Source organism: Polypterus senegalus, chromosome 4 (genome assembly GCF_016835505.1).
Source record: "Polypterus senegalus isolate Bchr_013 chromosome 4, ASM1683550v1, whole genome shotgun sequence".
NCBI classification, from domain to species: domain Eukaryota; kingdom Metazoa; phylum Chordata; class Cladistia; order Polypteriformes; family Polypteridae; genus Polypterus; species Polypterus senegalus.
The window spans coordinates 247,948,994-247,975,248 of NC_053157.1; the positions used below are offsets into that span (position 1 = coordinate 247,948,994).

Here is a 26,255-nt window from a genome sequence, read left to right on the forward strand (position 1 = left end):
TCAGCGGTGACAGTGAAGCTCAGCGATTCTCCATCAGCAGGAAGGACACAGAGAGATGAGAAAGTCTGCATCAGGAGAGAAGATGGGACGAGACTTCAGAAAGGAGACATTAAAAGTAAGTAATGCTGATATTAGGGGGCTCATCTGAATTAAGGTTCAGTGTGGTGGGCAGTCAGCTTGGGTTTAAATGGTGAGAACGCCTGTCATTGACTTGTTGGTTATTTTTGAGAGAATATTTGGTGGAGTGTAGTGGAGCCTTAAAAATTTATCAACCTTAAACTTCACGTAGTAATTACTTTGGCACACTAATCAAGGCACTGAGATTTTTTTGGTTCTGAAACAAACTTAATTAATGCAGCGTTTCTCAACCTTTACGTATTTGTGATGCAAGTTTTCATAACAGTTTTAATCGTGCCCCCCCTAACGTTTTTTTGAAACCCTAATAAAATGTATTCCTATATTTTTTGCTGCTGCTACAAGTTTTATTATACCTACTTAACTTTTATCGACATTTATCTAACTCTATATTTATTTTTCTAGTATCAGAATGTTGTTTAATTTAATTTATTTTGGTTTCAATAGATTTATTTTTCATATTTTCGATTCTTGTTTTCTTTTTTTCACATCTTCGCGCCCCCCTTTTTGTTACTTCACGCCCCCCTAGGGGGGCCCACCCCACAGATTGAGAACCACTGAATTAATGCAAAGACTAACACAGGTAAGGAGAAAGCTCTTCAATATGATTATACAATTGAAGGTCTGCAGCTCAGAACTGGGACTTGTGAGGAAATCCTGGGAGCCTTTGTGTCTTCATCACCGTCATCAACAAAACAAAGTAGAGAAAGCTAAGGGGACGCTGAATTATATAATGCCTACAATGTGTGGATTATAAATCAAAAACACAGTAGACATCTGGAATGTTGTGTGAAGTGTGATATAAAAGCACACAAGAAAAATGAGAGATGAGAGATGAAATTGGACTCTGGGGTCTGAGCTGAAGAATTTAAATCTCATCAGTTTAAAGATGGAGACATCAGAAGGTGGCCTGGCAGAAGAGTTGGGGCCATTATTTATTAGATGTTATATTTTAAATTTCATAAAAAATCACTTTGTCACAAAAACACCTGTAGATGTGTCTGCCTCTCATGAACATGAAGGTAGAAACTTTAAGATTTTGTAAACTATAAACTATGCTGAGCTGAATGTTGTAAAAACCCCTCAGATCTTTTGAATTTCACTATAAAGTTTCTCAGGTCTCACACACACCTCAGTCTGATCAGACTGTGGTGTCACTGTCACCTGTAGGAATTGGAGATGGTCCTTGGTCTCCGAAAGCTCCGTCAGCTCAGCTTCTCTCCTCTTCAGCTCCTCAATCTCCTTCTCTGTTCGCTCCATGATTTGTTCAGCATTTCCAGTTTCTTTCTTTTCTTCTTCTCTGATCCTCTCAGTCAGTTTCCTATGGGCTTCCTCAATGCACCGTATCAGAGCAGTGAAGCTCTTCTCATTTTCCTCCACTTCTCTTTTCACAGCCATCTGAATAAATAGGATAAAGATTTAGAATAAGAATAACCAATCACAAGACACATTTATTAGTATTTCGGTGTTGAGAAGGACAGTTTGAATTTGCTGGAGTGACTGGTAGTTTAATCACAGAAGGAAAGGAATTTGAAGACCGCCTCCCAAGCAATATGTTCACCCCACTATGCCGGGTAATATCATCTTTCTGCTGATGCTCTTTTAAGGCACCTGCAGGACTTTATGGAGTATGCAGTCATAAACGACTAAAGGACATAAAAGGATCTTGGGAGCCATTGGCAGGAACTGCTGACTTGGTAATTTTAAAAAGGTCTGCGTTTAAAAATGGCAAATGGGTATAGAGGAATAAATCTGTATATTGGAAGGTATTTATTTGAGCATGAAATAGTATTTCTGGAGCTGAGACTTGTGTGTAATAGTTATATTGTAGTTGTGGGTGTGAGGTTTAATCATGTCAAACCTGTAAGATGGAGATATTAAACAAGATGGACTAGGTGTTGGTCAAGGGGTTTCTGATTTAATTTAACTGCATGAACCGTTTCCTTATTTACATTTCCTGACTCTTTTCCATTTTAAACCTCAGAGTTGTCTTTTTTCTGTGTTTAATGTTTTGCTATTTCTTTTATGAACCTCTCATTTTTACAATTAGTTGTGCCATTGCAACTCTAGTTCATATGTGTATGGTGACACCAGGAGGAGGTGGGTCACTATGGAGGTGTGTCATAATGGACATAAAAGTAGGGTCAAAGGCGCATGCTGTCCAGGATCATCAACCCCAAAGCTGAAGGTGTTCTGCTGTTTTCATGATCTTTGGACAGCTGGGCGGTGACTCTAATAACTCACAGTAGGCAGGGATGAGAAGCTTTAAAAGGTCCCCCATAAACCAGTCCATAGAAAGATTGAAGAAACAACAACAACAACAACAACAACAACAACAACAACAACAACAACAACAACAACAATAACAACAACAACAACAATAATAATAATAATAATAATAATAATAATAATAATGGCAGCATGGTGGCGCAGTGGGTAGCGCTGCTGCCTCGCAGTAAGGAGATCTGGGTTCGCTTCCCGGGTCCTCCCTGCGTGGAGTTTGCGTGTTCTCCCCATGTCTGCGTGGGTTTCCTCCCACAGTCCAAAGACATGCCTGCAGGTTAGTATTGTTATATACAATGTTTTTAGTTTTTCCATCTTCAGCCAATATATAAAGGTTCTTAGGACGTTGTACCCTTGCACAGACCACATAAAGTTGTCCATGTGAGGAACAGGCCGTGTCCAAATTGATTCCAGCAATTTTCAATGATTGTCCAAACGTTCTGAGCGACAAGTGGATGATAACAGGCATACAAAACTGAATCTCCAAGTAGTCTCTTCCAATTGAAATTCTCTTACAATCAATAAACTTGTCTGCTTAATGAGGCTGTGCTATATAAATTATGTTGGAAAAATGTAGTCTGTCATGACACAGAAATGTGTGTGGAGAGTTCTTCCTCTGCTGGATAAGAATTTCTCATAAAGTAATCCTAGCAGTACTGAGCCTGAGACAGCATGCTACCTTGGACAGTCTGCCAGCTCATTACGTGTTTAGACCCACACTAGCGATCACAAGGAAAGCCAGTCTGGGGTTTCTGCCAATTAACTTCACAGACATGTAAGGATGTGGAGGAAGTTCTTAAATAACTGAAAGAACTCACTGAGATACTGTAGGGAGTGGTAAACTCTGCATGGAAAGTGAATGGAGGGCAGTGGATCTCAGATTCAGCAGACATGACCACTGGATAATCTTACTGTCATATGTCATAAAACATTCAGTTTAAAGAAAGCAGATGGAGATGCACATTATGTAAAGTCTGCACTCAGGTAAACAGTGGAGTACGTTAAGCTATGAAATCTAATAATACTGATGAATACAAAAATTAGCAAGAAAACACCATTAAGTTTTCCAGAATAGATCAAGAATACTTGAGGCCTCCAAATGAGAAATTCTGTCTTTTTATGCACGTGTGAGTAGGAGGAGGTTATATGGATCAAGTGAAGTTAATTCCACGACAGGCCAGTGGGTGGCGAGGTGCACTAAATCTTCTTATGTTATCTCTGCAGACCAGCCAAGGAAAAAACCTGTCTGGCACAAACGAAGACGTCACTTCCGGTCCAGTCACATAAGATGATGTCACTTCCGGTTTGGGCACCTAGAATGATATCACTTTCGGTTCTGGAGCCACAACTGACGTCAGAAGAAGGTCACTTCCAGTTCCCCTATGTAACTTCTGGTCTAACTATTTAAAACCACCATCTTCACAAACCATCATCAGTTCATTTTGGGACTCCAACCAGAATTCAACCGATTGCAGCCAAGGATAATATGCAGGTGGCAAACTATATTTATTAAATGCAGACACTTAGCTTTGAATCTTTGGAGTCTGTTTAATGTAATATACTCATTTATGAAATCTAACATACCAGAGATCTTATTATCTTTGCAGACAGTAAAAGCCTTTGACAGAGTTGAATGGGACTACCTATACACCACTTTGCACAAATTTGGTTTGGACCCAAATATATGTGCATGGATACAATTACTTTAAACCAGTCCAGAAGTCTTAGTCCGTATTAACAACGTGAACTCAACTTCAAAAGACATTAATCTGAATAAAAGTGAGCTTTCTCCCAGTTAACTCTCTAGCACACCATACTAGGCTGAACATTTTTCCATTCATTTTATCGGAACAGTTTAAATATCTTGGTGTAAACATCACAAGTAAATATAAAGATCTTTTTCAAAACAATTTTGGTAACTGTATGGAAAAAATCAAACAAGATATGAACAGATGGTCTCCCCGCCATCTCACCTCAGCATGCAGAATCAATACAGTCAAGATGAACATCCTTCCCAAGCTTCTTTTCCTATCTCAGAGCATCCCTACATACAGTATATTAACAAACTAGCACAATAATATATTACATATTATTACATATAATACATATATACATATACATATCTACATATATACTGTATATACACATATATATACAAATCTAAATATATATAATCTAATTAATTAGAGACTGTGTAATAATTAATCTTGATTAATCGTATGTAATCACACATGAAAATTTGCCCCAAATCGCAAATTTTTTTTTTATTTAAAAGGGTTTTAGTGGGCGACAGAATTGTATAATACAGTAGACATGGACATGAATATTGTAAACTCAAGCTCTTTTAATTTCTGAAAAAAAAAAATGCTTTTAAACTGCATTTCAATTAAAAAAAGAAACAAAAATATCATCCCTGGCTAAAATTGGGCAGACTTAAAAATAAAGTGGTATTTTAAGTACTTTAAGTACATTTTCAGAATGGTATTGTCTTTAAATAATAATAACAAAAATTTCAACATAAAGTGCAGTTTTACTTCTTAAAAAAATAAGTCAGAAACATAAAAGGTAATTTGACCAGCTTCACCTTTAAACTCTGAGTAACCTTAGCCAAAATTATTTTGTACATTAGGCTAAAACAGTGTGATCACTGAACATTTTGTAATTAGATGTAATTAGAATTACTAACGGTCACGGAAGTCCAATTATCCCCAGTAAAAGCCACAAAGTCCGCTTTCTGTAATGCATCTAAGTTTGCTTGCTTTTCAGTGAGCACAAAACCACGCTTTTATCAAGGCTTCCGTCGTGTAGTCGTTTGAAATGAAATTTTCCTCCGATCAGTCGTATGAACACGCTTTATTCCGACTCTTAACATTTTTGTAGCTCAGATGTGTGCATCAATGTAATCGATGTACCAGGAAATCATGCACTAACAAAAGTTCCCCTTTGCTTGGAATTGAAAGTGTGATTAAATGCGTTATGGAGTACATGCATCGAAGCTTCTCAGCTGTGCTTGTGCTAAGAAAAGGAAACATTTTAAAAATAACGTAACATGATTGTGAATGTAATAGTTTTGTGACCGTTATGAGTGTTGCTGTCATCAAGGATTTGATTATAATTTCTTTCAATCAGGTTCGTATTTGAACAGTTTGCACAAAACCACGCTTTTATCAAGGCTTCCGTCGGGTAATCTTTTGAAATGAAATTTGCCTCCGATCAGTCTTAGGAACGCTTTGTATCCATTATTCATAAAGCTTCAATTGGTGATCTGTCTTTCTGCGTTAACCGCATATTTTTTCATACGTTTTAAACCAAGGGGATGCGAGGGTAAAATGAATCAGGAAGCACGCGTACATACTTAGTGCACCCTTTCTCAGGAATAGAACCTCGGACGTCGACGCTAGAGGCAAAGTCTGTACCATTGTGCCACAGCGTGTGGTTTTTCTATTTGAGAGTATGTAGATCAGGGTATATATATATATATGCTCTCTTGGGGAGAGTGCCTGCCCCCAGTACCATTGTGCCACAGCGTGTGGTTTTCTATTTGAGAGTATGTAGATCAGGGTATATATATATATATATATATATATATATATATATATATATATATATATATATATATATATATATAAATATATATATATCAGAAAGCCAGAGAAGTAGTGTGTTAAAGAAGTTATGAAAATGAAAAGGGAACATTTTAAAAATAACGTAACATGACTGTCAATATACAGTATTTGTTTTGTGAGTGTTACTGAGTGTTGCTGTCATCAAGGATTTGATTATCATTATTTCTTTCAATCAGGGTCGTATTTGTAGAATGTGTTGTGTTCAAGTTGCATTCCGTGTTTGTCAATCGTTGTAAAGATAAGAGGTTTCATTCATCGATTCGTTTCTTACTGCATCAATAAACAGCTTGTCTTCCTCTTTATCTGAGACGTGACACACTGCATGCACAGGTTTTTTTTTTAACACTGTCTTCCTTTAGCGAGACATTGACTTTTTCAACCATGTGCTTTGTTTCCGCAGTAGCTGCACTTATGAATATGCTTATACGTGTCACACGCTTCATATTTTCTTGCTGCCTTCTCAATTGTGTAATTCGGTTTTTGTTCAGCACTCTTTGGAACTGTTGCTTTTTGTCTGTACACTGCGTCAGTTCACGTGAGCCGCTCGGTGTACATGCATTGAAGTTTCCCAGCTGTGCTGGTGCCATCTCGTGCGATGTCCACGGCTGTATTTAATATTAGCTTAGACCCGGCACTTAAAAGTTTGTCTCGCAGTTTCGTCGAGTTTGTGCCAAACATCACCCTGACCATCTCATCTTCCTCTGCATAAGCACAGTCCTTCACCTGTGAATATTTAGCAGCAGTGTTTCTATTGGATTGCCGCTGACGGACGGCCTTATATGGGCAGGCACTCACGTGGGAGGCGTAACTCCGCCTCCCACGGGCATCAAGCAGAAGTCTATTATAGTATATGGACAAAAAAATAGGTTCCAGTTATGACCATTAAGCGTAGAATTTCGAAATGAAACCTGTCCAACTTTTGTAAGTAAGCTGTATGGAATGAGCCTGCCAAATTTCAGCCTTCTACCTACACGTGAAGTTGGAGAATTAGTGATGAGTCAGTGAGTCAGTGAGTGAGTGATTGATTCAGTGAGGGCTTTGCCTTTTATTAGTATAGATAATTTTTTAATAAACTAGACTCAATTATAACCTCATTTATCTGGAATTTAAGATGTCCACTCATTGTAAAGGCGATTCTAAAAAGACCTAAAGCAGAAGGTGGCACGGCGCTACCTAATTTACAATTTTATTACTAGATGACAAAAGTAAAGACCTAGAAATCCACACAATTTGAATATACAAAAGACTGGACTGCAACATAAATAAAATTCTGCAGTACTTTTTTGAGCCCCAATAAATAAAAATTATCATCCATATACAGTACCAATAATTTGAATATGGAACCAATGCAGGTTGCACTTCAAGGCAAAGAAGATGTTATGTGTTGCACCTCTACATGATAATTACCTACTTCTAGCCTCTCAAACCTGTACAGTATTTAATCATTAGAAAATGTCTGAGATTCAAACACTTGGAGAATTGTATATAGATAGTGTCTTTGCTTCTTATGAACAATTGCACTTCAAACTTAACCCCTTAGCAACACAATTTTCCGACTCCTTTCAAATTAGACATTTTACCAAATGAAACTCACCTAATTTTTCACACCTCCCACCCATTTCTATTAAAGAAGCCCTCCTGATCAGTCCTGAAGACTCCAAAAGTATCTCAACAACATATAAAACATCTTAAGAAGCTTCCCTTCAATGATCCTGGGTGTGCTGAGAAATTAACCTTTCAATCCATATCTGAGGAAAGAAGTGTAAGGTAGCCATAGAGAGAATACACCTAGCTCCATATGAACAAAGCATTCAGTCACTCAACTTAAACTCTTTCATCAATCTTCGATCATTTATCTCATTTAAAATTGTCCAAAATGTGACCAGGAAAAGATTCAACCTGTCAGTGTGACAATCGAGCTCCAGACACACTGGCCACATGTTTAGGGAGGGCAACAAATAAATAACATTCTGGAGAAAAACCTCTGAATGGCCAATTATAGGGGTCACAATCACTAATAACACATTAACGGCTGTGGTTGGTGGTCTCACTGAATGGCCTACAGTTGAGAAGGACACATTGACTGTAATTTTCTTTACCACATGATGAGTTTATAGACTTGTCCTGCTTAACTGGAAGAATCCCAGCCCACCTGTCAAATGTCAGTGGGTCACTGGTGGTCTGTACTACTTGAAATTGGACAAAATCAGACTTTTACTTAAAGTATTTGTTCAAAATATTTTAATAATATGGCAAAAATTAATTAATAAAACTTTAGAATAAGCATTCATGTTTGGGAAGAAGGGCATTTTCCCATTTTTTTAAATTTATTTATTTAAATAATTTATTTTCCTATACTATTTTCTGCCCTGCTCTCAGCTCTCTGCTCTTTCTCTCATGTGCAGGTTGAATTCTCTTTTTTTTCTTCTCCTGCTTTATATTTTAAGTTTATGTTGATTTTTTTTATTTTTGAGTTTCACTAAGAAAATCATTTTTTGTATAAGTTCAGCTTGAGTGTATGCATTGCTATTTTTTTTTAATTAAAAAAAATTTGACCATTAATAAGTGTTGTACCCACTGATCTAATTCAGAACATCAGCGTCGACCTTCAGTGTGAGTTTCTGTCAGTAGAGTTAGGTTCCCTTTAATCAGCTGATGGAATATCAGAGGACTTTAGGGTGATGCTGTCTGAGTCTCCACTGAGTAACACCTGGGATTCTGTCAACAGTGAAAGGCCATGAAGGACACCACACAACGTCTTCTCTAACTCTCCCTTCTCGTGTCCCTACTCATCATCACCAGTGAAGCTCTGATGCTCTTCAAGTTCTCATTTATTTCCCCCCTCTTTGATATGAAGTGTTGTCTTACTATTCCACTCACCTTCATCTCCTCCATCATCCTCCTCGTCTCCTTTAGTGTCTTCTCTCTTTCCTCAACTCTCCTCTTGATGTCACTCAGTGTCACCCCCAGCTGTTTCTGTTTGGACACACAAGAGGACACACGTGGTCAGATCAGAATTCACGTTCACTTTGTGATTTCTCCTTCTCTTTCTGACTCCTGATATTTTCACATCACATTTGTTTGTCATTTCATGACACAACTTAGATTTGATTTAACAAACAGGAATGACAATACAGATTAAAAGAAAGGTTTAATATAATTGATGCAAGACTGAGTTTGGACTTGAAGAGTGTGTCAAATACAGAAGACAGTTTGAAGGCACACTGGTGTGTGAGTTAGTTCCTGATGTTTAGAAGACATCATATCTACAAACTGAGAAATGTGAAGTTCACACAACACCAAAAATAATAAAAACAAACTGGAGTGTAAAGTAAAGAAACTGGTGAAAGACCAGGAGGACTTAAACATGTAATGTCAGTAATTATAGGATCTACAAGGCCATTTGATATCCTGAGACAGACATGTGAGGACGTTGTCATCCGTTGTCATTTTCTGGAGTCAAGTAAGATACCAAAATACACAAATGATACTGTTGAATTCAGGAAGAAGGCAACTTAAAGGAATTCTAAAACCCAAATGATATTTTTATATGTTACTTGCCCCAGTTGTTTTGTTTAGATGACTGAGAATTTGTTTTTAAATAAAATGTTTTTTATGTTTATGTTTTTTGGTTTCTCTAGAGCCTTCAAGACCACCCAGCCATCTCTGTTATGGGGTCAGCTCAGATATCTACAGGTGGGTGAGCCTGTTTTGTTCTGGGGCCTCATGTGTAATGCCTTGTGTAGAATTCACACTAAAACATGGCGTACAGACCAAAGGAGAAATGTGCACATGCACAAAAAAATCCAGATGCAAAAACCTGTGCATTTGCTGACTTCCACATTCTTCCGCTCCATAAATCCCGTTAGCATGAAAAATAACGATCGTGCACACAACTCCCGCTCCACCCCAACTCCTCCCAGAATTATGACTCTTTAAATACGCAAATCTATATAAACAGACCCTTATGTTTTGCATTCTGTGAAAAGGCAATGGCAAAAGCACAGGGGAAAACAAGAACTTCAGCGAATACCAAGTAGAGGCACTAAAAAACGTACTATTTGTTTGTTTAAGCAGTGACATAAACAATAAAAGGAAGTTGTTCGAGTAACAGAGTGGTATGGAGAAACTTGAAAGTTCAATTTCATAAAGTCGCACAGTGCCCGAAATACATAAGAAGTGGTCAGATTTCAAAGTCACTATGAAAAGGTGAGTCGTAGCCCACTGTCTGAGTGTTATATGGAAGCATATTAGGGAACACAGAAAAGGAAAAATACTGGGACACAGTGGAAATATTACCACTTTAATCACATAGTTTATTTTGTCATTAAAGTAGAACGTCACAAACTTAATTTTAAAATCATTTAATTTAATAGTTTCTCAAATCCCATCATAACTAAAGTAGCAAAATAAATGCTTCGTATTCTATGTACTCTCACGGGTCTGAATCACTACATGCTTCTTAAACAGGCTTTCTTTTACACCGACAGGACACAGAATCCATTACATTCATGATATTACAGCTCTCTGAACAATTTAAATACTAAGATATACACTTGACATTATTTTCATGATGATAGAAATTAAAGCATGTATTAAACATTGAGGCACGGTGGCACAGTGATAATGATGAACTGGCGCCCTGTCCAGAGAATGTTCCTGCCTCCTGCCGTGTGTGACCTCAATGAAATAATTTATTGCTTCACTACTGTCTCTTTCAAACGTCCTAACCCCCAATTCCTGTCCTTCCTTTTCTTTCTCCACATAACCAATCACCACACAATCAGCTCTGTAATAGATGTCAAGCCATCTGTAAGCGTAGAACGTGGATTCTACAAAACTTTTAAGGAACATTGAAATATCTTCATAGTACATGTTTAATGAATCTATCCATCTATCCTTCCAGTGTCGGGCCAGTGCCAGCAAGCATACAGCGCGAGGCAGAAACAATCTCTGAAAGGGGCACCAGTTCATCCTTGCATATTTAATCATTCACAAAATACATTATTTTAATGAAGTTTAAAATGCATCTGTATGATGTAATATATATATATATATATATATATATATATATATATATATATATATATATATATATTTTATATATTTTTATATATTTTTATATGACCTCACTTCCTGTCTCCCCTTTAAAAGCCTTCCCTTTTCCCTTCTGTGTCAGTCTTGTTTTGGACTCTGTTGTAAGCACTTCAGTGCTGGTATTTGAAAGAAAACGAAGTTGCAGCCAGGATACCAAATTACATGGGTGGCTGCCCCAAACCTTTTCTGTCTTTGACTCGTTTTGTGACAATATATATATATATATATATATATATATATATATATATATATATATATATATATATATATATATATATATATATATATATATATACCAGCCGCAGTGGAGAAGTAGTGTGTTAAAGAAGTTATGAAAATGAAAAGGGAACATTTTAAAAATAACGTAACATGACTGTCAATATACAGTATTTGTTTTGTGAGTGTTACTGAGTGTTGCTGTCATCAAGGATTTGATTATCATTATTTCTTTCAATCAGGGTCGTATTTGTAGAATGTGTTGTGTTCAAGTTGCATTCCGTGTTTGTCAATCGTTGTAAAGATAACGGGTTTCATTCATCGATTCGTTTCTTACTGCATCAATAAACAGCTTGTCTTCCTCTTTATCTGAGACGTGACACACTGCATGCACAGGTTTTTTTACACTGTCTTCTTTTAGCGGGACATTGACTTTTTCCACCGTGTGCTTTGTTTCTGCAGTAGCTGCACTTATGAATATGCTTATACGTGTCACACGCTTCATATTTTTTGCTGCCTTTTCAATTGTGTAATTCGGTTTTGTTCAGCACTCTTTGGAACTGTTGTTTTTGTCTGTGCACTGCGTCAGTTCACGTGAGCCGCTCGGTGTACATGCATTGAAGGTTCCCAGCTGTGCTGGTGCCATCTTGTGCTATGTCCATGGCTGTATTTAATATTAGGTTAGACCCGGCACTTAAAAGTTTGCCTCGCAGTTTCGTTGAGTTTGTGCCAAACATCACCCTGACCATCTCATCTTCCTCTGCATAAGCACAGTCCTTCACCTGTGAATATTTAGCAGCAGTGTTTCTATTGGATTGCCGCTGACGGACGGCCTTATATGGGCAGGCACTCAATTACGTGGGAGGCGTAACTCCGCCTCCCACGGGCATCAAGCAGAAGTCTATTATAGTATATGGACAAAAAAATAGGTTCCAGTTATGACCATTAAGCGTAGAATTTCGAAATGAAACCTGTCCAACTTTTGTAAGTAAGCTGTATGGAATAAGCCTGCCAAATTTCAGCCTTCTACCTACACGTGAAGTTGGAGAATTAGTGATGAGTCAGTGAGTGAGTCAGTGAGTGAGTGAGTGATTGAGTCAGTAAGGGCTTTGCCTTTTATTAGTATAGATAATTTTTAATAAACTAGACTCAATTATAACCTCATTTATCTGGAATTTAAGATGTCCACTCATTGTAAAGGCGATTCTAAAAAGACCTAAAGCAGAAGGTGGTACGGCGCTACCTAATTTACAATTTTATTACTAGATGACAAAAGTAAAGACCTAGAAATCCACACATTTTGAATATACAAAAGACTGGACTGCAACATAAATAAAATTCTGCAGTACTTTTTTGTGCCCCAATAAATAAAAATTATCATCCATATACAGTACCAATAATTTGAATATGGAACCAATGCAGGTTGCACTTCAAGGCAAAGAAGATGTTATGTGTTGCACCTCTACATGATAATTACCTACTTCTAGCCTCTCAAACCTGTACAGTATTTAATCATTAGAAAATGTCTGAGATTCAAACACTTGGAGAATTGTATATAGATAGTGTCTTTGCTTCTTATGAACAATTGCACTTCAAACTTAACCCCTTAGCAACACAATTTTCCGACTCCTTTCAAATTAGACATTTTACCAAATGAAACTCACCTAATTTTTCACACCTCCCACCCATTTCTATTAAAGAAGCCCTCCTGATCAGTCCTGAAGACTCCAAAAGTATCTCAACAACATATAAAACATCTTAAGAAGCTTCCCTTCAATGATCCTGGGTGTGCTGAGAAATTAACCTTTCAATCCATATCTGAGGAAAGAAGTGTAAGGTAGCCATACAGAGAATACACCTAGCTCCATATGAACAAAGCATTCAGTCACTCAACTTAAACTCTTTCATCAATCATCGATCATTTATCTCATTTAAAATTGTCCAAAATGTGACCAGGAAAAGATTCAACCTGTCAGTGTGACAATCGAGCTCCAGACACACTGGCCACATGTTTAGGGAGGGCAACAAATAAATAACATTCTGGAGAAAAACCTTTGAATGGCCAATTATAGGGGTCACAATCACTAATAACACATTAACGGCTGTGGTTGGTGGTCTCACTGAATGGCCTACAGTTGAGAAGGACACATTGACTGTAATTGTCTTTACCACATGATGAGTTTATAGACTTGTCCTGCTTAACTGGAAGAATCCCAGCCCACCTGTCAAATGTCAGTGGGTCACTGGTGGTCTGTACTACTTGAAATTGGACAAAATCAGACTTTTACTTAAAGTATTTGTTCAAAATATTTTAATAATATGGCAAAAATTAATTAATAAAACTTTAGAATAAGCATTCATGTTTGGGAAGAAGGGCATTTTCCCATTTTTTTAAATTTATTTATTTAAATAATTTATTTTCCTATACTATTTTCTGCCCTGCTCTCAGCTCTCTGCTCTTTCTCTCATGTGCAGGTTGAATTCTCTTTTTTTTCTTCTCCTGCTTTATATTTTAAGTTTATGTTGATTTTTTTTATTTTTGAGTTTCACTAAGAAAATCATTTTTTGTATAAGTTCAGCTTGAGTGTATGCATTGCTATTTTTTTTTAATTAAAAAAATTTGACCATTAATAAGTGTTGTACCCACTGATCTAATTCAGAACATCAGCGTCGACCTTCAGTTCGAGTTTCTGTCAGTTAGAGTTAAGTCCCCTTTAGGGTGATGCTGTCTGAGTCTCCACTGAGTAACACCTGGGATTCTGTCAACAGTGAAAGGCCATGAAGGACACCACACAACGTCTTCTCTAACTCTCCCTTCTCGTGTCCCTACTCATCATCACCAGTGAAGCTCTGATGCTCTTCAAGTTCTCATTTATTTTCCCCCCTCTTTGATATGAAGTGTTGTCTTACTATTCCACTCACCTTCATCTCCTCCATCATCCTCCTCGTCTCCTTTAGTGTCTTCTCTCTTTCCTCAACTCTCCTCTTGATGTCACTCAGTGTCACCCCCAGCTGTTTCTGTTTGGACACACAAGAGGACACACGTGGTCAGATCAGAATTCACGTTCACTTTGTGATTTCTTCTTCTCTTTCTGACTCCTGATATTTTCACATCACATTTGTTTGTCATTTCATGACACAACTTAGATTTGATTTAACAAACAGGAATGACAATACAGATTAAAAGAAAGGTTTAATATAATTGATGCAAGACTGAGTTTGGACTTGAAGAGTGTGTCAAATACAGAAGACAGTTTGAAGGCACACTGGTGTGTGAGTTAGTTCCTGATGTTTAGAAGACATCATATCTACAAACTGAGAAATGTGAAGTTCACACAACACCAAAAATAATAAAAACAAACTGGAGTGTAAAGTAAAGAAACTGGTGAAAGACCAGGAGGACTTAAACATGTAATGTCAGTAATTATAGGATCTACAAGGCCATTTGATATCCTGAGACAGACATGTGAGGACGTTGTCATCCGTTGTCATTTTCTGGAGTCAAGTAAGATACCAAAATACACAAATGATACTGTTGAATTCAGGAAGAAGGCAACTTAAAGGAATTCTAAAACCCAAGTGATATTTTTATATGTTACTTGCCCCAGTTGTTTTGTTTAGATGACTGAAAATTTGTTTTTAAATAAAATGTTTTTTATGTTTATGTTTTTTGGTTTCTCTAGAGCCTTCAAGACCACCCAGCCATCTCTGTTATGGGGTCAGCTCAGATATCTACAGGTGGGTGAGCCTGTTTTGTTCTGGGGCCTCATGTGTAATGCCTTGTGTAGAATTCACACTAAAACATGGCGTACAGACCAAAGGAGAAATGTGCACATGCACAAAAATCCAGATGCAAAACCTGTGCATTTGCTGACTTCCACATTCTTCCGCTCCATAAATCCCGTTAGCATGAAAAATAACGATCGTGCACACAACTCCCGCTCCACCCCAACTCCTCCCAGAATTATGACTCTTTAAATACGCAAATCTATATAAACAGACCCTTATGTTTTGCATTCTGTGAAAAGGCAATGGCAAAAGCACAGGGGAAAACAAGAACTTCAGCGAATACCAAGTAGAGGCACTAAAAAACGTACTATTTGTTTGTTTAAGCAGTGACATAAACAATAAAAGGAAGTTGTTCGAGTAACAGAGTGGCGGAGAAACTTGAAAGTTCAATTTCATAAAGTCGCACAGTGCCCGAAATACATAAGAAGTGGTCAGATTTCAAAGTCACTATGAAAAGGTGAGTCGTAGCCCACTGTCTGAGTGTTATATGGAAGCATATTAGGGAACACAGAAAAGGAAAAATACTGGGACACAGTGGAAATATTACCACTTTAATCACATAGTTTATTTTGTCATTAAAGTAGAACGTCACAAACTTAATCTTAAAATCATTTAATTTAATAGTTTCTCAAATCCCATCATAACTAAAGTAGCAAAATAAATGCTTCGTATTCTATGTACTCTCACGGGTCTGAATCACTACATGCTTCTTAAACAGGCTTTCTTTTACACCGACAGGACACAGAATCCATTACATTCATGATATTACAGCTCTCTGAACAATTTAAATACTAAGATATACACTTGACATTATTTTCATGATGATAGAAATTAAAGCATGTATTAAACATTGAGGCAGGTGGCACAGTGATAATGATGAACTGGCGCCCTGTCCAGAGAATGTTCCTGCCTCCTGCGCCGTGTGTGACCTCAATGAAATAATTTATTGCTTCACTACTGTCTCTTTCAAACGTCCTAACCCCCAATTCCTGTCCTTCCTTTTCTTTCTCCACATAACCAATCACCACACAATCAGCTCTGTAATAGATGTCAAGCCATCTGTAAGCGTAGAACGTGGATTCTACAAAACATTTAAGGAACATTGAAATATCTTCATAGTACATGTTTAATGAATCTATCCATCTATCCTTCCAGTGTCGGGCCAGTGCCAGCAAGCATACAGCGAGGCAGAAACAATCTCTGAAAGGGGCACCAGTTCATCCTTGCATATTTAATCATTCACAAAATACATTATTTTAATGAAGTTTAAAATGCATCTGTATGATGTAATATATATATATATATATATATATATATATATATATATATATATATATATATATATATATTTATATATATTTATATATATTTATATATATATATATATATATATATATACTTTAATGCATTTAATCTTTAAATCACTTAATCACTTTAAATCATTTAATCTTTAAAAAGATATCAGGAACTCCACAAAGATAGCATCTGGAAATCAAAATTGACTTAGAAGCCAGTCGTCATCATCTGTAAATACACAATCTTTTCTATTGAATTCAATTGAATTCCTTTATTGATATTGTATGGTAAAATGAGATTCAATATACAAATCCTCCATAAACTTATTTTCCTATAAAATACAAAAACAATAACAATAATTATAATAATAATTAGATAAAAAACAATGAAAAATATACAATATGAAAGCAGAGTGGCTCAGGTTGTGCAATATTACAACTGTAATGCAAGCTTCCACTGAGGTGATTGTACTTATAAGTACAAACAGTTCTACCGCGAGCACTTGATGGACATTTAGAGCTCTTGCAATGAAACTGTTTCTGAAACACCGTGGTCCCTAAAGGAAAAGCTCTGAAGCATTTGCCGAATAAAAGATGTTGCATGGCCGACTCAATGTGTGCTAGAAGCTCTATCCCGATGTTTTTACCCACTATTGTAACAATCTGCCGTAGAGCTTTCCGATCAACTGCTGTACAGTGATTCCACACTCAGATACAGTGGGTTAAAATACACAGTGGTGCACTGAGAGTAACAACACTAAAGCAGCTATGGTGTTTGGAATAGTTTGGCCATTCTGTGCACCATTATATGGTTTTAGGTTGATTACAATCAGATGCCTTAAACTAATAAATGATACACAATTATTTTCAGGGTAGTTGATAAAGCTGCCTCAGGGATGTGAATCTAAAAAAAGAAAGGGAAACCACACAGGAACAAAAGCACTGCTTTGACACTGCGTGCCACCAGTTTGCAAAACCGAGTAGAGAAGTTGCGCACCCAATTGATTGAGCTGGCATGAAAATTTGTGGCTTTATGCCAAGTTTAGTTTTTGTACATTGCGATGTGAGCGTGGAAATGGGCATATGCAACATGTTTGTGTGTATTCATCTTTTATGCATGGAGCCCCTGATGATGGACTATCTGTCAGGCAGAGCGCAGTTTGGGAGACTCAAGGAACAGGCCTGTCTGCTTTACTCTTCACTCTGCGCAACTCACACTAGAAATAACAATTTTATTTTTCTTGCATATCCAAAAATCACCCAATGAGTGTCTCAATGGACTTTAACAGGCCCTGTTTTTGAGAGCCCCCTACTCCAGATACTCTAAGAAGACAAGAAAAAACTCACAAATTAACCTTGTAAGGAAAGAAAATGGGAGAAATCTTGGAAGGGCAATTCAGAGAGAGACCCTCCTGTAGGTAGGCTGGGTGTACAGTGAGTGTCAAACACAAGTAATCCTCTTCACAGAGCTAGATGGCCAATCCATCATGGCCTCCTCAGAAACACAACACAACAGTACAAACTACAAGGAAAAATACAAGAATAGATGAGACCACTCAGTAAATACAGAACTACCACATATGAGGACAGAGATTTGTGAAAATACATCAAAACAAAATAGAAACTAATGAAGAAAAATGAGAAATAACAACATCTGACCATCAGCTCATTGTAGGACCACAGCCAGATTGTAGAACAGGAGTCAGACAAGCCAGCCTCATAATGACTTCTGTGACTGTCACTGTCACAGCTCTGGTCATCATGTTGAACAAAGGCAGCTACAGACCCAAAGGGCAGAATAAAGCCGAGGGGTCTTATGAAGCCATGAAGCCCACCTGAGGAATCAAAAACACCTGTGACGGCAAGTGTCCCCAACATTATGGTGTCCTGAAATGGTGGACTGTGTATAAAAAGTGATGGCTGTAGGCTGCATGGCAGTTTTCAGTCTTTAAGGGTTCACAGTTGTAGACCCTGTTTAGCTGGCAAAGAAATCTTCTGGGTCATCTGTGATCTCCTGACTCCCTCCTTCAGTAGTTCTACAGAGAAATTTTATGTGGGGTCTCTCCTTCTTGTGCAATTTGCCTTTCCTTTAGATGACAGGGGCGAATGTCACTCCCACATCCAACTCTGTTAGAGGTGGTCTTCAGCACTTACAGTCTGGCACTACCTTGTAGCGGTGCCACATAGTTAGTGTTTAAATGTCAGTTCTGTGTGTGTCTCGTTTCATTGTCCCATTGACTGCGTGTATGTGTATCAGTTAATGTTGTCCCCGTAAAGGAGGACGGATGATGGGAGGAGTTCACAACCACTAATCTGGAAAGCACCTGTGTATCAATTAATCAATTACTGCCGTCACTATTTAAGGAGAAAAGAAGGAGACGAAAGGAGAACTAGCACGAGAGAGAGAGAAAGAGGAGAACCAATACCGCATTCACGAATACAACCTGCCTGCTGAATCATTTTCATTGCGCTTTGATCCAGTTTGTTTTTCATTCATCCGGACTGCCTTTCAACCTGCTTGCCGCTGAAGACCCCGGGGTCGAATCATCATTCGCCACACGCCGAGGAATCACGGTGAGGTTGTTCCAAACGCCGGGAAATACAAACACTACAATTGCCGCTAATCAGTATCCGTATTCAGGACATTTATTCACGTTCGGACTCAAGTTCACGATCATTCTGTTTGCTAGTTATTTGTCGTTTGTGTGGTGTGTGTTATATGTTACGTGGACAAGGGAGGGGATTTGTATATATATTTTCAGTTTTGCTTTGGGATTGTTGGGGTGGAGGAATATTTGGGTGTGCATTTGTCTTGTGGCGTGTCTTGTCTCATCTAATACATTTATTCCTGTTTAATTTTACATTCTGCCTACTGTGTCTTCGCATTTCAAACCGTCGATTGTGGGGAAAGTTTATCTGTGTAGGAGTACGGCTTGACAGGAAAGGGTTCTCAGTAAATTATCCAGGCCACAGGTCTTGGAGGTGTAGCTGCCGGCTGGAAACAAGGGGTTGGCCGTTACAACCTTTTGGAGTAAAATAAATAATTTAGCCTTTGTGATGGCCACAATAAGGGTCTTACTACAGGGCTGAAGCTAATCCAGGGGCAGAGATCGGAGTTCTAATGCCTGCAAAGTGTGATAAAGGAAGGAGTGGATTTGCTGCTGTTGGTGTCTTGAATGCACAGAAATCCAACTGTTTTACTGCTAATTGCTGCTAGGTGTCCTCCATCAAGTTTTCAAGTGGCTGAGTTTTGGCTCTTCAATTTCAAAGTGATAAAGAGTGACATACTGAGATATCTTTGGGTGTCATGTGCCCGATTGATTAGACTGATCAGATGACACCCAAAACTGTCAAGGAGAGTCCTGGTGAAGTGAACTGACATCTGAGCTGAAGTTACGACTCAATAAAAGAGGGGCAGGCAGTGGCAGCTTAAGAAAAAGACTTCTGACCAACAAATGTGAGTGTGTCCTACAAGTGTCTTGTGACAATTTGATTTTTATAAAAGAATCTAAATCAAGATAGACAAACAATAAAAAAAAAACTTAAATAAACCAAGAATTAGGTGCTGGTATTAGTGACTTGATTCATATTAAATTGAAAATTAAAAGTCCATTTCATTGACTTCATTGTTTTTGAGGAAGATGGTTTCTAAACATGTGTTCACCTGTGAATCAAGCTCTTTAATATTACAGTGAGGTCTCAGCCCCATTTGTGTCCACTTACTGAGACCTGCCAGAGCCAATGTGACACTAGTCCTTTATTTGAAGAAGCACCAAATGGTGGACAGAAGTGTAAGTGTCTTTATCTGAACTTACTGTACATTAAGGTTGTGTTGTAGTGAAGGGGGATTTTAAAATTGACTTAGATGGTCAGACATACACTTTTAATAAGTTGTTTATATTCAAATTGTCCTTACTGTTCCACCAAATAAAATGATGTCTAATCAATAATCAAGTGCATGGCTAGTTATTTCAGTAAAATGAGAAAATCTACACAGGAATATATCCATCCATCCATTATCCAACCTGTTTTATCCTAACTACATAGTATAGTGTAAAGACACTTACTGAGCATGTGGCAGAACTACAGAGTGTCTCTGTTCATGTGTCCAAACCTCGTATTGTGTTATATTTTGGACGACACTCCATGGTGACTTGCTACGCTGACACCAACCAACTGTAACATCATTTTCTTAAGAACATCTCATGAAGATCAGAATGTCAGATATTTCTACGAGTAGACCATGTGCCGCTTGCACCCCTCCCAGTGGCCAGTCCTGGTCTGCAGGATGAACTTTGAACTTCACTGCTTTAGATGCTCAAAAGAAAACTGATTAGAGAACAAAGAAAGTCAACTCAGTTTAATGATAGCACTCAGCTCACTGGACTGGTCATGGATAACATCGGGTGTCTCATCCTGGACTGTTTCATGTCCTACACTCAGTGTCACTAGGATAGACTCCATCTCCCTGCTATCTGTATTTGAAATCTGAGGGTTGTAAGATGGATGAATGGAGGCCTCTGTTACACTACATTACAAATCCCTTAACTCCTGTTATTTAGTTTGTTTCCATTAAACATTCAACTCCACTCACCTCTTTTTCTTCTCTTTCTGTCTCCAGCTCGACCATTTCATGACCGTTATGTTCAGTAACTCCACACATCATGCAGATACACATCTTATCAGTTTTACAAAACATCTCCAGACTTTTCTGATGTTTCTCACAGAGTTTCTCCTTCAGATTTCCATCAGGATCAACCAACTTGTGTCCCTTCCAGGCTGCTACTTCATAGTGAAGCTGCAGATGAGTCTGACAGCAGGAGGCCAAGCAGGTTAGACAGGACTTCACCGCTCTGAACTTCTTCCCAGTACAGAAGTCACACTCCACGTCTCCAGGGCTGGCATAATTCTGAGACAGAGGAGGGCCGAGTCTTGGTCTCTTAAATTTCTTGATGACTTCATTCAGCAGAGTGTTTCTGTTCAGCTCAGGCCTTGTGGTGAAGGTGTGTCTGCACTGAGGACAGCTGCACACTTGGCTCTGATCCCAGTAGTTTGTTAAGCACTTCAGACAGAAATTATGTCCACAGGGGATGGTGACGGGGTCAGTCAGGGTGTCCAGACACACCGAGCAGGTGAACTCGTCCTGTAATCCACATAGCTGGGCTTCAGCCATCTTCAGTCTGAGGAGAGGCAGGCAGAGAGAATCAGTCAGACAAACAAGGAAGTGACTTGTGAAGAAACAAAAGTGAAAGTTTGTCTGTGTTCAGTGAGGAGGACGAGATTTCAAGAGAAAGCTGAGAGCTCACAGAGAGAACATCTGAGGAGACACTGAGGGTGAACAGTTAATTGACTGGTTGATGTTAATCCACCAAATGATTAATTTTTGTTTTTTTCTTTACCCATGTCAGTAATTTATCAGATTTTTTAGTGAAGCTCCCAGCTTTTAGAATCCATCAAGGTAACTGAAGCCACTTAGTTTTAAAAAAAACAGAGTAATGTGATTCATTGATAAACACAAGAATAATAGGAATAAAAAAGCTTCATAAAAATTAAAATAACAGACACGTAACACACAGCAGGCTCTGGCTGCTTTCAGCTCCTTTACAGGATTTGCGAGATTTAACCTGTCGACTAGGCTGGTCTACTTTGATTAAGACACAAACACACACACACACACAGTTCCTGGTCAAATAGTTTCATATAAGTGATGCCCTACTGCCAGTCACATTGGTTGTATCCCACATCACATTCCTTCTACTTAAGTACATAAGATTGACCCCTCAAACCTGTCACTTCTCAGTGCCCCACAATGGGACTCGCTGTCACCAGCACTAACAAAGGTACAGACATCTCTGAGACTCACAGAGGCTTGTACAACATTTGGTTATATGGCAGTTTCCTTCTTCTGCACTTGTTCTTCTGTAGCCAGCAGCCACACGACATGAACTTCAAAATGGCTCATCCACCTGAAGCTAAACATATTTGGGCCTGGCAAGTACTTGGATGGGAGACCACCTAGAAAAAGCTTGGGTATCTACTAGAAGAGGTATTGGTGAGGACAGCAGGGGTTGCTTACCCTGTGGTCTGAATGTGGGTCCCAATGCCTCAGTGCAGTGATGGGGTCACAATGCTGTAAAAATAGCGTCGGCTTGTGGATGAGACGTAAAACTGAGGTTACCACACTCTGAGGTAAAAAAAAATTCATGGGAATCCTGGTGTATCCCAATGTACAGGGTGAACTGCCCACCACGTCCTAGTCATTCTAGCCCCCTAATTATACCTTGTATCTAATTGGCTGACCATCTCTCACCACTTCATCACCTAACAAGTAACCTGTGGTGAGTGTAATGATGTATTATGGCTGCCATCGTAAAGTGGCTGAGTAAAGTGCACTGAACACTATATAAATGTAAAGAATTACATTAATACCTTTCATTTAGATCAAAAGAAGGTTCTCCAATGTTGTCTTTAATTAGTTGTGTTAGTGAATTAAAGGAGTGAATGGATGAGAACTACTTGTCTTTAAATACAGATAAAACAGAGATGTTAATTGTTGGAGGGAATGACGCGGATCACAACAATATTTTGTCATTATTTGACTCAGTTGGAATCCCAATTAATTTTACTGAATCAGCCCGCAATCTAGGAGTTATCTTTGACTCTAGCATGTCATTTAAAGTGCATATTACAAAGTCGTCCAAAACATGTTGCTTCCATCTTAAAAATGTTGGGAAATTAAGGCGCTTTCTAAATAAACAGGATTGTGAGAAATTAATTCATGCATTTATTTCTAGTAGGATTCACTACTGCAATGCAGTGTTCACTGGCTGTTCAAACTGTTCTCTATACAGCCTCCAGTTAATCCAAAATGCCGCTGCAAGAATTATTACAAGAACAAGAAAATATGAACACATAACTCCAGTTCTTAAATCCTTACACTGGCTCTCGGTTAAGTTTAGGGCAGATTTCAAAATGCTCCTTTTAACATATAAAGCATTAAATAGCCAAGGTCCGGCTTACTTGTCTGAACTTATCATGACTTACAAACCTGAGTGCACATTAAGATCTCAAGATGCCGGTCTGCTTAGGATTCCAAGGATTAATAAAATAACAGTGGGAAGTCGATTTTTTAGTTACAGGGCCCCTAAACTGTGGAGTGGTCTGCCTGCTACTATAAGAGACGCCCCTTCAGTCTCACCCTTTAAATCCCGGCTGAAGACTCACTACTTCAGTTTAGCACACCCTGACTAGAGCTGCTGATTAACTGTACAGACTGCATCTCTGTTGTTAGTCATTAGCACTAAAACATAAGTAACATGATAGTTATAATTGGATACTAACCCTCACCTATTCTGTTTCTCTTCTCGGTACTCAATTGTGGCACTTGGTGCCACGGCCCACCTGCCAAGGTGTTTTGCCTGCCTATGGTAAAGTCATCCCAGATGGAGGATCGCAGGAATCGTGGGAAAGAGGGGTCCTTTTATCGGATTGGCTGGGCCAGCGCTGTTTCAGCTGTGGAATGGCCAATAGCGGGAGGCAGCTTGATGGATGAGGTCTCCAGGACTCTAAACAAATCTAAATCATATTATGGGATGTCATCTACTGTTAAATTCTGCTATGTACTTCTAACATTTTTATTTTTATACTGTACTGAGGATTTGTTCTGTTTGGTGTATTTTATTGTATTGTATTGTATTGACCCCCTTCTCTTTGATACCCACTGCACGCCCAACCTACCTGGAAAGGGGTCTCTCTTTGAACTGCCTCTCCCAGGGTTTCTTCCATTTTTTCCTTGCAAGGCTTTTTTTTTTTTAGGAGTTTTTCCTTGGCGTCTTAGAGAGTCAAGGCTGGGGAGCTGTCAAGAGGCAGGGCCTGTTAAAGCCCATTGCGGCACTTTGTGTATGATTTTGGGCTATACAAATAATAAATAGTATTGTATTGTATTATTATTTATTATTATTATTATTATTATTATTATTATTATTATTATTATTATTATTATTATTATTATTATTGTTGTTGTTGTTGTTGTTATTGATGTGCAATCTCTCAGCTTTGATAACATCTTGGGAATGAAAGCAGCAATTTCCTACACCCTAATATTTACTTCAGTCACTCATTGTCAAAGCAATGTTTCATTTCTTAAAGTACGAGCAGTGTTACCCATCAAATTTAAATATGAGTAATCAACCTAGACCTTCCTGTAATCCTTTGCCCTGCATCAAGTTTTGGAAAGCATTTTGTAATTCATGTACCAATAAAATGCATTGCATTTTCCATTCCAACAGATGGCACATTACAAACATCTGTAGCAATGGAAAGCATTACTGAAAATCAGCATTGCCACGTATGGATGTTTTTCTGGGTGTCTTTTTAAAGTTAATTTGCGTGTATAAGTTTACATTCCCTGACATCCTGAAGTAATGGTCTTTTGGTCTATGAAATCGATTCCTGTCATCATTCCTTTGTTTCTTACGCAGTCCTTCAGACGGCCATTAATTATGTGGGGTCTCTCAGACATGTGACATTACACACATTTCATTGGCTCCCTGTCCTTCTTAATGGATGGCTCTGCTCAGATTCTTTGATCCTTTAGTTTCCTACACGCTGCTTTCTATTCCCAAGTTACAAACTAAACTGAAACAGCTTTTGATTTTGCAGATTTAGGTATGGCTGACTTGGGCAATTGTTTAGTGTGGTATTTAACCGGGGGCTTCACGAGTAATTCAGAATTTGTGATTACAGTCTGAGCCGGTCAGTCTAGTAGGGGTGCCATTTGTGAAAGTTAAGGGGCACACACACCAGACACCAAGTGACATGCACTCCTTAAAATCTGCATTGTGTAGTCAGAAGGGCACCAATGATGTAAGTGAAGGAACTCACGTGTGTCATCATTTTGAGGTTTGAACAGAGAACTTTACTTGTGCTGGAGGGCATTCATTGTGATCCTTTCACTGAGGTGGGCTGTTGTCTTCCTCAGCCCACTGTCAGCCTCCTTGTCTTGTCCTCTGAAACTTCATTTGAAAAGTCAGAATTCTGTCTGGAACAAGAGTTTAGTGCTGAAGTTCCCTTCTTGAAGTAATGGTAGCCTTTCCAGACTGGGCTCAGTCACTGACACAGAGGGTGTTTTACAAAAGTGGGCCTCAGAGCTCATCCAAGGTGTTCAGTTTCAGGGCTCCATGGACTGAAGAAGCCAAAGAGAGTTTGTGATCTTCTCACTTCATAGAGTCTGGTACAGCTTTAAATCTCAAAGTGACAGACGTGTGAATGAACAAAGTGTTAAAGACCGGTGTCACCTCTGGTGGCTGGACTAAGGTAGAGTCCACTTACAGATTCAGTGCCCATTTGTAGGAGTTTGCTCATCAGAGTTCAGTGACAAGCCTAAGATGAATGTCACTTTAGGACACCTTTGTATCTGAAGGAGTTCAAAGTCACACACCAGTCTATTTGAGGAGAATACACAATGTCAGATGACCATCAGGTGTGTGGCACTGACCTTAATCTTGTGATGGTTGGTCGGTCACGTCATTTGACTTCCAGTCATCCAAGTATAGAAACACTAAGGCAATGGTCAACAGATGGCTCCTGAAATAGCACAGGCCATAACAGTGTCACACTAAGAGACATCAAACACTTTTAACATGAAGAAAAACTGTAAAAGTGAAATGAAATGCTGGGTTTGGATTCTCTGATATTTATAACTAAAAACAGACGTAAGGCACACGTCAGGCTCTTTGGTGGCTTCTTCAAATGCCAAGCCCATGAGCTGGTCCTCCTCAGTGGTGGGTTGAATTAGGATGCTGCTGAGGGCCAT

The 26,255-nt window shown here is 38.5% G+C and overlaps 1 protein-coding gene across 1 annotated transcript; it reads right to left on the minus strand.

Moving 5' to 3' along the window:
- Window positions 1-1,218: 1,218 nt before the first annotated feature.
- On the minus strand, window positions 1,219-26,255 carry LOC120529014 (tripartite motif-containing protein 29-like). The gene is made up of 6 exons (XM_039753075.1): window positions 26,155-26,255; window positions 21,567-21,621; window positions 21,036-21,461; window positions 14,280-14,375; window positions 8,925-9,020; window positions 1,219-1,533 (listed from the first exon to the last, which is right to left on the minus strand). Exons 1-6 carry the CDS (start codon window positions 26,253-26,255, stop codon window positions 1,219-1,221), a joined length of 1,089 nt encoding a protein of 362 aa, XP_039609009.1.

Excerpts from the sequence above, each read along its gene's own strand:
- LOC120529014 (XM_039753075.1), bottom strand. The coding sequence starts at position 26,255 with ATGGCCCTCAGCAGCATCCTAATTCAACCCACCACTGAGGAGGACCAG. Across the intron at positions 21,622-26,154 it reads GAGCCTGACGTGTGCCTTAC|ACTGAAGATGGCTGAAGCCC; the intron begins GTCTGTTTTTAG and ends GCCTCTCCTCAG. Across the intron at positions 1,534-8,924 it reads GGATGATGGAGGAGATGAAG|ATGGCTGTGAAAAGAGAAGT; the intron begins GTGAGTGGAATA and ends CTATTTATTCAG.